General features: G+C 41.3%; 1 protein-coding gene across 1 annotated transcript; it reads left to right on the top strand.

Moving 5' to 3' along the window:
- The first annotated feature begins 974 nt into the window (after positions 1-974).
- LOC123316929 (craniofacial development protein 2-like) lies at positions 975-2,174 on the top strand. The gene has a single exon (XM_044903245.1). It carries the CDS (start codon positions 975-977, stop codon positions 2,172-2,174), a length of 1,200 nt encoding a protein of 399 aa, XP_044759180.1.
- Positions 2,175-13,591: the final 11,417 nt, after the last annotated feature.

Below are 13,591 nucleotides of genomic sequence, written 5' to 3'. Positions count from 1 at the left end.
ACATTAAGTAAAATCCCAAAACGGGAACGAATTATCCTCCTTGGAGACTTCAACGCCAGAGTGAGCAGATGTCAAGACACAGAACTATGGCCGGGAATAATAGGGAAACACGGCACAGATAGCATTAATTCGAACGGAGAACGTCTGCTGGCTCTTTGTGCAGAACACAATCTTTGTATAACGAACACCTTCTTTATTACGAGACCCAATTCAAGGGGGACCTGGTGCCACCCGCGCTCAGGGCATTGGCATACTCTCGACTACGTGATCGTAAGAAGAAAAGATCTCAAAGAGGTGTTGGTCACTAAACCCAGAGCAGATCTTGAGTGCTGGACTGATCATAGGCTGGTAATCTCAAGAATGAAGATCTCATAGCTCCCAAAATACCAACGCAGGCCAAAGTTACTGGCCTGGTTCGCCGAGAAAGAAACTCATATCGCACCCCTTCTGGAGGCAAAACACAAAGCGATGAAAACAGCAATTAACAAGCGTAGCGATGTTGCAGCCCAAAAATGTTTTAATAACATAAAACGCGAGGTCCGTCAAGAAATAAGAAAAATCAAGGACAGCTGGTGGAAAGAAAAAGCTGGGGAAATACAAGCTTACGCCGATAACCATGACTACAGGCGTTTTTTCGAAGCTATTAAAACTGTTTATGGTCCAAGCAGAAAAGCTAACTTTCCTATAAGAAATACTAATGGAGCTATTCTAAGTGATGATAGAAAAATTCTCGAAATGGGTAGCGGGTAGCGGGTAGGAACCCTTTGGGCAGTCCTATCAGGGAAAATGAATCAATCCCTGCCCACCGCAGATTCCAGGAGTTTTCTGACCCGGAAAGCTGGTACCTGTAAGGGTCCCATGCCAAGGGAAACTGGCGAAGTCCACAACGGTTGTGAAGGCGGAGATGGGACACATCGGCACGGTGGAACTAGCGGAAGTGGCAACCTTGTCTTGGGGTGTATAACCAAGATATGATGGAGGGCAGCAGTATCCATCATTACCGGCTTCAGAACGGATTTCCCCAGGCGCAATGGACGTATTCTAGAAACGGCTGGGTACTGCGGTGCAGAAGGCAACGGGAAACCACTGCACTACATTCCCAAGAGAATTCTCTCCTCCTAATGAAAGTCAAAGATACGGTTGATAGTTCGTGCTGCGATCCGACTCACACTCGGCGCCATACTGATTCCGGGTCGGATGGTGTGAAATGTGCTACCGGCTGCAAAGGTGTGGGGAATCAGGTACCTTGCAGAAATTATGTTACTGGAACCAACACAAATATAAATCTCCGAAAGAAAAGGAGGATTGGGACATGGAACATCCGAGGTCTGGTCCAACATTCTGGGAAGCTACAGATCATCGAGAGAGAGATGAGAACTTACAATCTTGATATTCTGGGACTGTCGGAAACACATTGGCGGAATAGTGGACATTTCAGAACCGCCGAGGGAAACACCGTCTACTTTTCGGGTCCAGAAAATACGAGCTCGAATGGTGTCGCAATAATTGTGCCTCCGAAACTGAATAACTCTGTAGTTGGATACCGTGCAGTAGATGACAGAATAATACATGTCAAGATACAAACCACCACAACAATAGCGCATTTTCTACAAATCTATGCACCAACATCGATATCCTCGGAAATGGAGATAGAAGCGTTCTACGGTCGTCTTGAGGAGATTCTTACCGATATCCCAAACCGTGACCTATTGTTCATCTTAGGCGATTTCAATGCCAAGGTCGGAAAATCTTCAGAAGTCGAACGCGCTGTGGGAAAGTTTGGACTGGGCCAGAGAAATGAGAGAGGAGATCGCCTCTTGGAGTTTTGCATACAAAAGAACCTTGCAATTACTAACACTCTCTTCAAACACCACCCTCGAAGACAATTCACGTGGCGGAGCCCGGATGGTCGAACCAAAAACCAGATTGACTACATTCTGATCAAACAACGATGGAGATCGTCGGCCACGAACTGCAGAGCCTACCCTGGAGCGGACTGCGGAACAGATCACCAACTTTTAGTTCTCGATTTCAGGCTTCGTTTTAAAATAGTGTCTCCGAAACAAATAAGAAAGGCCATGATACCGCAACCATCAAAAGTCCAAGATTTTAGGTTGGACATAGAAAGTAAACTCTGCCTAGATCAGGTAGAGAGCGATCCTGAAAAAGGCTGAGAATACTTGAAGAGCATAATGGTTGAGACAGCAAAAAAACATACATCACCAAACAACACAAAGCGCAAACCATGGATTACTGATCACACATGGGATTTAATTCAACGCAGGAAAGATGTGAAGAGCAAGGCTGATGCAGACCATGCCTATAGGAAGCTGTCGAGGGAAGTCCAAAAACAATGTCGCAAGGACAAAGAAGAGTACATAGCTGGTATATGTGAAGAGATAGAGAAGCATGGGATCAGAAATGAGCCTAGGGAATTATTCAACAAAATAAAACTGCTGACAAGAGAATTCAGACCACAGAACTGGTCCATTCTGGATACTGGGGGAAATCTGAAAACTGATATTGATGAAATATTGGAAACATGGAGGATTTACTGTGCAGATCTGTACAAGAGCAAGCAGACCCCACCAGAGAATTCATGGCCATGTAGCTATCCCAGAGAACCAGCGATACTACTATCTGAAGTACAGCCATTCGATCATTGAAGAAAAATAAATCCCCAGGAATCGATACCCTACCAGGTGAACTCTTTCAGATGTTGGGCGAAAAGGGTGTACGAATATTCCACTCAATCTGTACGGCTATATGGAGCACGGGAAAATGGCCAACCGACTGGTGTACGTCAATATACGTTCCATTACACAAAAAAGGATCAACTTCTAAGTGCGAGAACTACCGAACACTGTCACTTATATCTCACGCCAGCAAAGTCCTTTTAAAAATCTTGAAAACAAGACTGAAAGCATATTTGGACTGCCAAATACCCCAAGAGCAGGCAGGTTTTGTAAAAGGAAAAGGTACTAGGGAACAAATACTGAATATCAGACAACTGATCGAAAAATCTAGAGAATACCAAGTACCCATGATAATATGCTTCGTCGATTATCAAAAGGCGTTCGACTGTGTGAACTGGGCCAAACTTTGGACAATCTTGGTACATATGGGAGCACCTGTTCATCTGGTATCCCTCATTGAAAATCTCTATGAATCAAATGAGGCAACTGTCCGTTTGAGCCAGAAGTTCTCGAAACGGTTTAGAACGGAACGAGGAGTCAGACAGGGTTGTGTTCTATCTCCAGATCTTTTCAATATATGTATATGGTGAATTTGTGATGAGAAGGTCCTTGGATGGTTGGACTGGGGGCATAACGATTGCCGGGAAAAAAATTACCAACTTAAGATTTGCGGACGATACCACCCTCATAGCGGCGAAGGAAGAAGAGATGGTGGAACTTCTCAGACGGGTGGAATGTGAGAGCAGCAAGGTCGGTTTGAAAATAAATAAAATGAAGACTAAAATAATGATAGTCGATAGATTCAACACGTTACGGTTGACAGGCCTTCTGAGCCAATATGACTTGGTAGACAGTTTCAACTACTTGGGCTCTTCCATAACCAGTGATGGAAACTGCGAAGCGGAAGTACGAAGGCGCATAATCATGGCAAAGAGCGCCATGACCCGGTTGAATAAAATATGGAGGGACCGCTCAATTTCTAAGAGTGTGAAGGTGAGACTTGTTAGAGCTCTTGTCTTCTCTGTCTTCCTGTATGGTGCTGAAACCTGGACTCTGCGGTCCTCTGAACGTCAGAAAATTGACGCGTTTGAATTGTGGTGTTGGAGGCGAATGCTGCGGATACCTTGGACAGCTCATCGGACTAATGTTTCTGTTTTGAGTGAGTTGAAGATAAGAACCAGACTATCGTCCATCTGCTTGCAGCGCATTCTTCAGTTTTTCGGTCATATACCCCGCCGAGATGGAGACAACCTGGAAAAACTTATTGTGTCGGGAAATGTTCCGGGTAAGAGAGCGAGAGGTAGATCACCGACTAGATGGACCGACCAAGTTCAACAAAGTACGGCCCGCCCATTCTGTCAGGCTCTTCGAGATGCAGAGGATCGAGCAAGGTGGAAACAACTAACCGAGCGTATAGGAGGGAATCACGATCATCAGCAATGATGGAACGACTAGAGAGAGAGAAGACACAAGACTTCCCAAAATAGCTCTATATGGCGAATTCACTGAGGGAGCCCGGAAACCAGGAGGCCAGTACAAGCGGTTTGAGGATACACTACATCAATCCCTAAAATCAGTTAATGCCAATCATAACTGGAAACAACTAGCATTAGACAGGTCACAGTGGAGGTCTTTGGTACACAGTTATAATGGAGACTCGAGAAGGATACAGCGGCGGCCAGATCTGGTTGGTGACTATCCATGCCCGGAGTGTGGTAAGATATGTAGGTCACGGTTGGGACTCTACAGTCACAGGAGAGCACACAGTCGCAATTAGCCCTGAAAAATTATAAGTCTGTTCGCACCTTTTTTTTCTCCTTTCTTTTTCTTTTCTTTTTGTTTTTTTCCCTTTTTTCGTCATTTTGTAGATTCATTCCCGGCAACGGGATACAGCAATGATGAATGAATGCGCAAATCCAACAAAACCCGGGCTGATAATTTCACCTTCCAATTTTTTCTTGGAAAATAAATGCCGGGGGTATATAACTCCCTAGCGGTTTAGTGCAACAAACAGCACCTGCAATCGTGCCGACCTGCTTTTCACCAGTTGAGGCGAATATTTTTGAATTATTTTGGACAGTAGATAGTCCATTTTCATCGATATTGTAGATTTTTTCCGGAACCATTTTATATTTGTCAATGATTTCTTGGAATGTTCGATTCATTGAAAGCCATGGCCCGTGCAACAGAAGTATTTTCAGGCTTTCGAAGAGTGATTTCCGGGTTTTTACTGCGAAATCTTCTAACCTAATCTAAACCAGCAGTTTATAGATGAAAAAAGTTTATAGATGAAAAATTACATTTAATATAGTTATGCTAGAACAACACAGAAGAAAATGAAAATGTCCATGTATAGCAATAAGCGTCACTCAAATGGCGATGGAAAAAAAAATCGTTTCTCATTTTTGTTCAAACGATGGGGAACTTTGTCTATTTGTGCCCACTCGTGAATCCGTAAACGCAATTCCTTACAAGTGATTTCACATAAGCGCTGTTTCATTTGCTGAAGATGATCAACTATTGATTTTTCTTGTTCGGGAGTGAAACTGGTAACAAATCTTCCTAGTCTTGTGGAATTATTTTCAACCCTTGTATTCGCAATGGTGCCTCTTCTCTGTAGTGTGGTAAACGGTTCCTTGAATGTAGAGGCCCTCACCTTCCCATCGTCCAATTTTGAACATTTCTAATAGCATTTGCCTATGATTTTACTAGGAGGAGGGTGCCCCAAGCTTCCTAGCAAGTTCGACAGGCCGCGTGAAGTTAGCGAAAAGTTGGAAGAACAAATTCTGAAACTAAGCTCAATATTTAGTACTCAATTTGTTCAAATTTGTTCCGTAAAAAACTTTTCAAGCACCGTTCTGGTTTTTGAGTAATTCGCATTTATATGATTTAGTGCTCACTTCACACTCAGCACCAACATTTTCAAATTTCGAAAAAATTTCAATATCAATATTTAGCACTCAATTTGTTCTAATTTGTTCTGTTGAAATTATCTGAATATCTCAAATAGGTAATTATGTATTCGCATTCATATCTTTTAGTGTTGACTTCACACTCAGCACCAACACTTTCTGGTTTCGAAAACATTTCAATGCCAATATTTAGTACCGAATTTAAATTACTTCAATATCATTTTTGGTGTTCCAGCAATTCGCTATTGTTTTGCATGAATCGTGAAGTTAGCGAAAAAGTTTCAAATTTTTACTTTTTTTTTGAGCCATTAATTAGTACCCAATTTGTTTCGTTGGAATTAGTTATCTATAAAAAACCAATTACCTTCTCTAACGATAGGTTGTATGAAGAGGCCGAGATACTCGATGTGAGACAGCTATTCTGTTTGAATATGCTGGTGAATATAAAGAAATCCAAAATTGCTTTTGAGCCCATTGTACACTGTCACAACACCAGAACGAGATTAGGCTCCTTGAGTGTACCTAGATGTGGGAAGACTATAGGCCAGCGACAATGTAATTATCTTGCACCGAAACTGTTCAATCAACTTCCTGCCCACATCTTAGGGATAAATAATGTCAGTTTGTTCAAGGGAATATGCAGGAGTTGGGTACTGTGCTACGGAAGAGAAAGACTACATAATTTCATCAACAATGTTTAGATATAGATGAGTAGAAAAAGAAGGGGAAAATTGTGATATTAGAACACTTTGAATATGAATATGAAAATATAAAAAAAATGAATAAATAAATAAAAAATTAATAAAAAAAAAAAAATTTCTGGGGTGGAATGTGTGGAGTGTGCGTTCACTTTGTTCACTCATGATCAGGGGTGAATTTTCAAGATATGACAACACGTACAAGCGATGGCTTCCAGCAGGAGCTTCTGTGATGTCGTTTCATCTTTTTATTTGTTCACATATTACTTTATATATTGTTTGTACTGTAGAAACTTTTTTTCATAGTGAATAAATTATGACTTTAGTTCTTTATCATTGTAGTAATTTTTGATTTATTGACGTTTTTTTGTTATAGCAGGGGGAATCTGCGACCGTGAAAAACACGGGGCTCTATCTCTCGCCCAGAGGAACCCAGTTCTAGGGAACACTGTGGGGTTACTCACTCTTCCGAGTTTGCGACCCACTAAACCTAACCTGCTTTTTTGATTCCGGGCATTTGCCTATAAACCTTGATCGGTTAATTTCTTCTTGAACATTGTCGTGCTAGGGTTCTCATGTTCGTCCATTTCGGATATCTCTTCTTAATATAGTTTTAATAAGTTTCCGTTCTCATTTTAAACTCTCCTGAATTGATCTCGTGGTCTCCTTTTGTAAATTCTCATTCTTCTTTTGTCTTCCTCCGGATCGAAGTCCACTAGTCTCCCGAGTTCTTCGTTTGGATGTTCCTTCGCTGTTTCGAATAACTTTTCAGCTTTCCTCGTCATAAATTCGGGGATGGTTTCCCACTTCAAATCTCGATATATCTGTTTCTTCCTGACAAACCAAGGCGCATCTATGGCACATCGTAGTAGTTTGTTTTCTGTTGCCTGAATTCTTTGTATATGGCTCTTTGCCGCGAATCCCCAAGCACCTGATCCATAAGTCAGTTGCGGTCTAGCAACGGCTTTGATTATTTTCAATTTTGTCTCATTTGACATGTGGCTCTTTCTACCTATCAGCGGGTAGAGCATATTCATCGCTGCCTTGGTTTTGTCAACGGCTTGTTTGATATGTCTTCTCCAAGTTGAACCTTTGTCTAGGGTGATACCTAAATATTTCGCTTAGTTTTTCCATTTTATTTCTTCTCCATCTACCTCTAGATTTGTTGTAGTTTTCAGTCTCATCTTTTTGAGTAATATCACTTGGCTCTTCCGTCCGTTGAGCTTTATTTTCCATTTAATACACCAGTCATTTATTTCATCTATAGCTTCTTGTGATTTATTGACGATTTTCTCTGTCTCACACAACTCGCCATCTATGAAAACCAATGTGTACTTCAAGCTCCCGTTGATCCCATCAGTATGGGAGTGACCTCTCAAAAACAATTTTGTCGTAAATCCAGTGCGTAGCATGCTAACTTACGGGTGGCCATCTGAAGGTATTCAAATGGCTCCAATAATTTTTCTACCGATATACCGATTCTTCATGTGAGTTTTGAAAGAAGAGACTTCGGTTACCACGAAATGATTTTGTTTCATGCTTTTTCACACTCCAGTAAGCAATTGTATGAAGCAGAATTGAATAATAATAAATTAATTTCACTTGAATCACTGAGTATTATCTTTAGAGCCCGTTTGAAACAGCCGAGAATTCTCTAGAAAATTTACTCGAGAATTCATGCGCCGTGAATTACGTACCGTTACATACGCACTTTCGGTAGAATTCTCTATTCAGTTTCATACAAAATAATCTCTGCCGTTTTCTTATTAAAATTTGGTAGAGAATTCTCCAGAGAAAAATAATCAAGTTCAATAATATGGAAAATTCCATCTGAATTATTCACAAAACTGGGTCACGCCGAGCGAGCCGTCGATCTACCGAATTCTGCTGACTGGCTAGAAACAATTGATGCAACCGGGGACTCCGTCAGTGCAGTGATACCAAATATGGCAATGTTATTTCTATCGTCATTATTCAATTTAGTATATAAGCTTAGACTGTAATTAATAAAATCATCATTCATCTTCAGTTTGATCAATATACCTCTTGGGCAACTGTGGAGTTAAGACATTCCCTTGAACGTTCTGAGTCTGGTCGTTCAGTTGCCCTAAAAACTTCAAGCAAGTGTTGTTTCAATCAAAGAAACAACATTTTTGGTCCTTCGAGCCGGATCGAGAGAAAGGATTTACGACCCTAATCTCGATCAAATCATCAACGCCTGTGGGGAAGACTTCCAGAGCCAAATCCAGCGCCAGCAGAAGCCCTCCAGAGCCAACAACAGCATCCGTGAAGAAGCCATCCAGCGCCAAATCCGAGCCCGTGAACAAGCCTTCCGGATCAAAAATTCAAAAAAAGCCAGGGAACACACCGAGTCCACTGGAAAAAATGAGAGCTAAGGATTTACGACCCTAATCTCAATTAAATCATCAACGCCTTTGGGGAAGCCTTCCAGAGCCAAATCCAGCGCCAGCAGAAGCCCTCCAGAGCCAACAACAGCATCCGTGAAGAAGCCATCCAGCGCCAAATCCGAGCCCGTGAACAAGCCTTCCGGATCAAAAATTCAAAAAAGCCAGGGAACAAAACGAGTCCACTGGAAAAAATAAGAGCTAAGGATTTACGAACCTTATCTCAATCAAATCATCAACGCCTGTGGGGAAGTCTTCCAGAGCCAAATAAGCTTAGACTGTAATTAATAAAATCATCATTCATCTTCAGTTTGATCAATATACCTCTTGGGCAACTGTGGAGTTAAGACATTCCCTTGAACGTTCTGAGTCTGGTCGTTCAGTTGCCCTAAAAACTTCAAAAATGTTGTTTCTTTGATTGAAACAACACTTGCTTGAAGTTTTTAGGGCAACTGAACGACCAGACTCAGAACGTTCAAGGGAATGTCTTAACTCCACAGTTGCCCAAGAGGTATATTGATCAAACTGAAGATGAATGATGATTTTATTAATTACAGTCTAAGCTTATATACTAAATTGAATAATGACGATAGAAATAACATTGCCATATTTGGTATCACTGCACTGACGGAGTCCCCGGTTGCATCAATTGTTTCTAGCCAGTCAGCAGAATTCGGTAGATCGACGGCTCGCTCGGCGTGACCCAGTTTTGTGAATAATTCAGATGGAATTTTCCATATTATTGAACTTGATTATTTTTTAGAATAATGTTCGAATTTCGAACAGCTGTTACAAACTGGTTCAAAAATATCGCTATATATCTTGAATGATTCAATGTTATACGTACCAATAGCCTTGTTATATTTTTGTATATTTGACGAACTCTGTAGATTGATGCCCAGTTTATGTTTCCTTTATCTGCCTAGTATTGGAGGTGATTCTCTTTCGACAACATATAAATTTACATATGTTTGAATGTGATTGTAGTTAATTGGTACTCTTACCACTCCCAATGGTTTGAATTTCTCTTGTGTGTATGTTCGGAACTGGATAGTTGTTAGTCTCATTCTTGCTCCAAGATGCATTATATCGAAATCAGATTTTGAAATAAATTTTGAAAGTCATTTGACTTCCTGTATCAATTTCAAAATCTTAATTTTTGTTACAAATTTTCATTGCAATAACAAAGGTTTTTTTTTATAATGGATGTAACCGGATTCATTTCATAAATAGTAGATGTTTCCCCATCTTCTTCTATGAAGTTAACTGTCCCATTCTTTGCTGATCTTGAGAATATACAAACTTTTTCAACGTTGCCTTTCTTTTTCCACAGCCATTGCATTTTAATTTGTGTTTTGAACGACATTCTGCTGCACGGTGGTCTTTAAGTCCAAGGTCTTCTATGATAGTTGTAATATTTGTTCTCGGATTTCAAAATCCTGTAATCCCCTACTGAACTGAGCCTGTAATATTGACGAAATAGGCTTTTTACATTGTTCATCTTGACAAATACAGTCTGATGTTCTCGATGAATCTTTCAAAGCTGCAATGTACTGCGAAACAGATTCGTCTGGTTTCTGGGTTCTTGAAAGGAACTTGTGCCTTTCTGTATGAATGTTTGGACGTGGACATAAGTGTTTTTCCAATAATGTTATCAGCTTAACATATGGCTGAGATGATGGCTGTTAAACTTGACAGCAACTGGTAATATTTCAAGTGCATTGATGAGCACCCTTGCCTTACACAATTTTGTTTTCGGTGTATTACCATGTAAATTTTTCAGCTCAAAGAAATTTTCTAGTCGTTCTTTGTAGAACTTGAATTACTCTTTTTTCTCGTCGAAAGATCCGAAATGCATTGTCAAATTACTAACGGATGCTCCAGAAGGTATTTCATTATTGGAATTTGCTGAAGGAATTGTTTCGAAGCTTGACTTTGTGTGTCTTGCTGATCAAGAACTAGTCCTTAAAACTTTGAATTATCTTCAACGTGAACACAATTATTCTGAACTTGTAACATAGAAGGGTATTCCGCATTAGACCTCTCTCCATAAAAAAAACATGCATTTCGGTTTTTTAAGATTTAAAACTAGATTATGACTAAACAACCACCTTACTGTAATGCTCATCATAAGGATCGAATCATTTATGACAGAATTAACACAAGAAGATAGAATCAAGAAATTTGTGTCGTCGGCGAATAATCTCAATGAAACTTTCTTACAGAAGCTTGAACATGTGCTATATAAATGATTTATATAGATAATAAACAAAGGTGGGCCTATAATGCTGCCCTGGGGAACACCAATGTTAAGTAGCTCCTCAGGAGGTTCAACTGAGTATCTCTTATTCCACTCTTCTCAAGAATTTCTAGGAGTCTTTTATGGTCCTTTGTTAAATCCAGAAACATAGCCAATGGATATTATCCCTTTTCCAGAGAAATAGCTATCTCATCGATATAATATGAGACTGACATTTTTCATCATAGTTATAACACACCCCTACAGCAGCTATGGAGTGTCTGCTGGGCTTACCTCCTTTACACCTTGTAGTTACACAGGTGGTAATGAAGACAGCTCTTAGAGTTTGGGAACAGGGACAATGGCGGGATAGAGGACTATTCAGGGGGCACGCAAGGGCTCTTAAGATGGTGAAGGAATGGGAACGCATCCCATCTCCATAGAGGGGACCGCGCGGGCACCAGCCTCTACTTTGCCGCACCCTACAGGGCAATTGTTCCTGGCAGGGAACTATGGTCTAAACCAAACAGGTTTCTCGAGCCTGAAGGTCCCACTTGGTTCACTGATGGCTCTGTGATGCTCACAGGAACTAGAGTGGGAATTGCGGAACCTCGTTTCAATCTGTCCATCTACCTAAGGAAGGATTGTTCCATAGTGCAGGCTGAACTGTATGCTGTCTTGGCCTGCACACTGGAGAATATCCGCAGAGGGTACTCCGGCAAACACATCTATATTTAATACAAATAGGAGTACTGTACAGTGTACAGCACTCCAATTCAAGCGCCTTACGAGGCGCATCTGAAGAATGAAAAATTAATGGAAACAACAATTCCAAAGGAATTGTCGTTCCAATAATGTGAGTTAGTCATGAACTATCATAGGAAATCCCAGAGAAGTCGAAAAATTCAAGTGCAACTGTAGACCGGTTTCGGGATCATTTTCCCTCGTCAGTACAGTATAGCACTGAATCCCTCGAGCGGAGGTTGGTAGTCTTATGCGATCTTGGGACGTCGCTTTGAGATATCTCATCAGGATACGCCACCTGTCACGCAAAGGCTGAACCAAAACCTCACTTTCTCTGCAGACTCCTACAACAGTTCATGGCTCCCAAGTTCAACTACTACCCGCAGTCATCGAATGTGCAAACATTCATCAAGGACCACGGGTGAATTGAGGGGGTTCGCTCACTAAATATAACCATACCCTAGTCCGGGAAAATTCAATACAAATAGGAGTACTGTACAGTGTACAGCACTCCAATTCAAGCGCCTAACGAGGCGCATCGGAAGAATGAAAAATTAATGGAAACAACAATTCCAAAGGAACTGTCGTTCCAATAATGTGAGTTAGTCATGAACTATCATAGGAAATCCCAGAGAAGTCGAAAAATTCAAGTGCAACTGTAGACCGGTTTCGGGATCATTTTCCCTCGTCAGTACAGTATAGCACTGAATCCCTCGAGCGGAGGTTGGTAGTCTTATGCGATCTTGGGACGTCGCTTTGAGATATCTCATCACGATACGCCACCTGTCACGCAAAGGCTGAACCAAAACCTCACTTTCTCTGCAGACTCCTACAACAGTTCATGGCTCCCAAGTTCAACTACTACCCGAAGTCATCGAATGTGCAAACATTCATCAAGGACCACGGGTGAATTGAGGGGGTTCGCTTGAATTGGAGTGCTGTACACTGTACAGTACTCCTATTTGTATTGAATTTTCCCGGACCAGGGTATGGTTATATTTAGTGAGCGAACCCCCTCAATTCACCCGTGGTCCTTGATGAATGTTTGCACATTCGATGACTGCGGGTAGTAGTTGAACTTGGGAGCCATGAACTGTTGTAGGAGTCTGCAGAGAAAGTGAGGTTTTGGTTCAGCCTTTGCGTGACAGGTGGCGTATCGTGATGAGATATCTCAAAGCGACGTCCCAAGATCGCATAAGACTACCAACCTCCGCTCGAGGGATTCAGTGCTATACTGTACTGACGAGGGAAAATGATCCCGAAACCGGTCTACAGTTGCACTAGAATTTTTCGACTTCTCTGGGATTTCCTATGATAGTTCATGACTAACTCACATTATTGGAACGACAATTCCTTTGGAATTGTTGTTTCCATTAATTTTTCATTCTTCCGATGCGCCTCGTTAGGCGCTTGAATTGGAGTGCTGTACACTGTACAGTACTTCTATTTGAATTGAATTTTCCCGGACCAGGGTATGGTTATATTTAGTGAGCGAACCCCCTCAATTCACCCGTGGTCCTTGATGAATGTTTGCACATTCGATGACTGCGGGTAGTAGTTGAACTTGGGAGCCATGAACTGTTGTAGGAGTCTGCAGAGAAAGTGAGGTTTTGGTTCAGCCTTTGCGTGACAGGTGGCGTATCGTGATGAGATATCTCAAAGCGACGTCCCAAGATCGCATAAGACTACCAACCTCCGCTCGAGGGATTCAGTGCTATACTGTACTGACGAGGGAAAATGATCCCGAAACCGGTCTACAGTTGCACTTGAATTTTTCTACTTCTCTGGGATTTCCTATGATAGTTCATGACTAACTCACATTATTGGAACGACAATTCCTTTGGAATTGTTGTTTCCATTAATTTTTCACATCTATATTTGTTGTGACAGTCAGAGA

Source organism: Coccinella septempunctata, chromosome 7 (genome assembly GCF_907165205.1).
Source record: "Coccinella septempunctata chromosome 7, icCocSept1.1, whole genome shotgun sequence".
NCBI classification, from domain to species: domain Eukaryota; kingdom Metazoa; phylum Arthropoda; class Insecta; order Coleoptera; family Coccinellidae; genus Coccinella; species Coccinella septempunctata.
Note: the sequence above shows the minus strand (reverse complement) of the source record. Positions and strands in the feature narration are given on the sequence as shown.

What these genes read in the sequence shown, in the direction of transcription:
- LOC123316929 (XM_044903245.1), top strand. Translation starts at nt 975, where the DNA reads ATGGAGGGCAGCAGTATCCATCATTACCGGCTTCAGAACGGATTTCCC.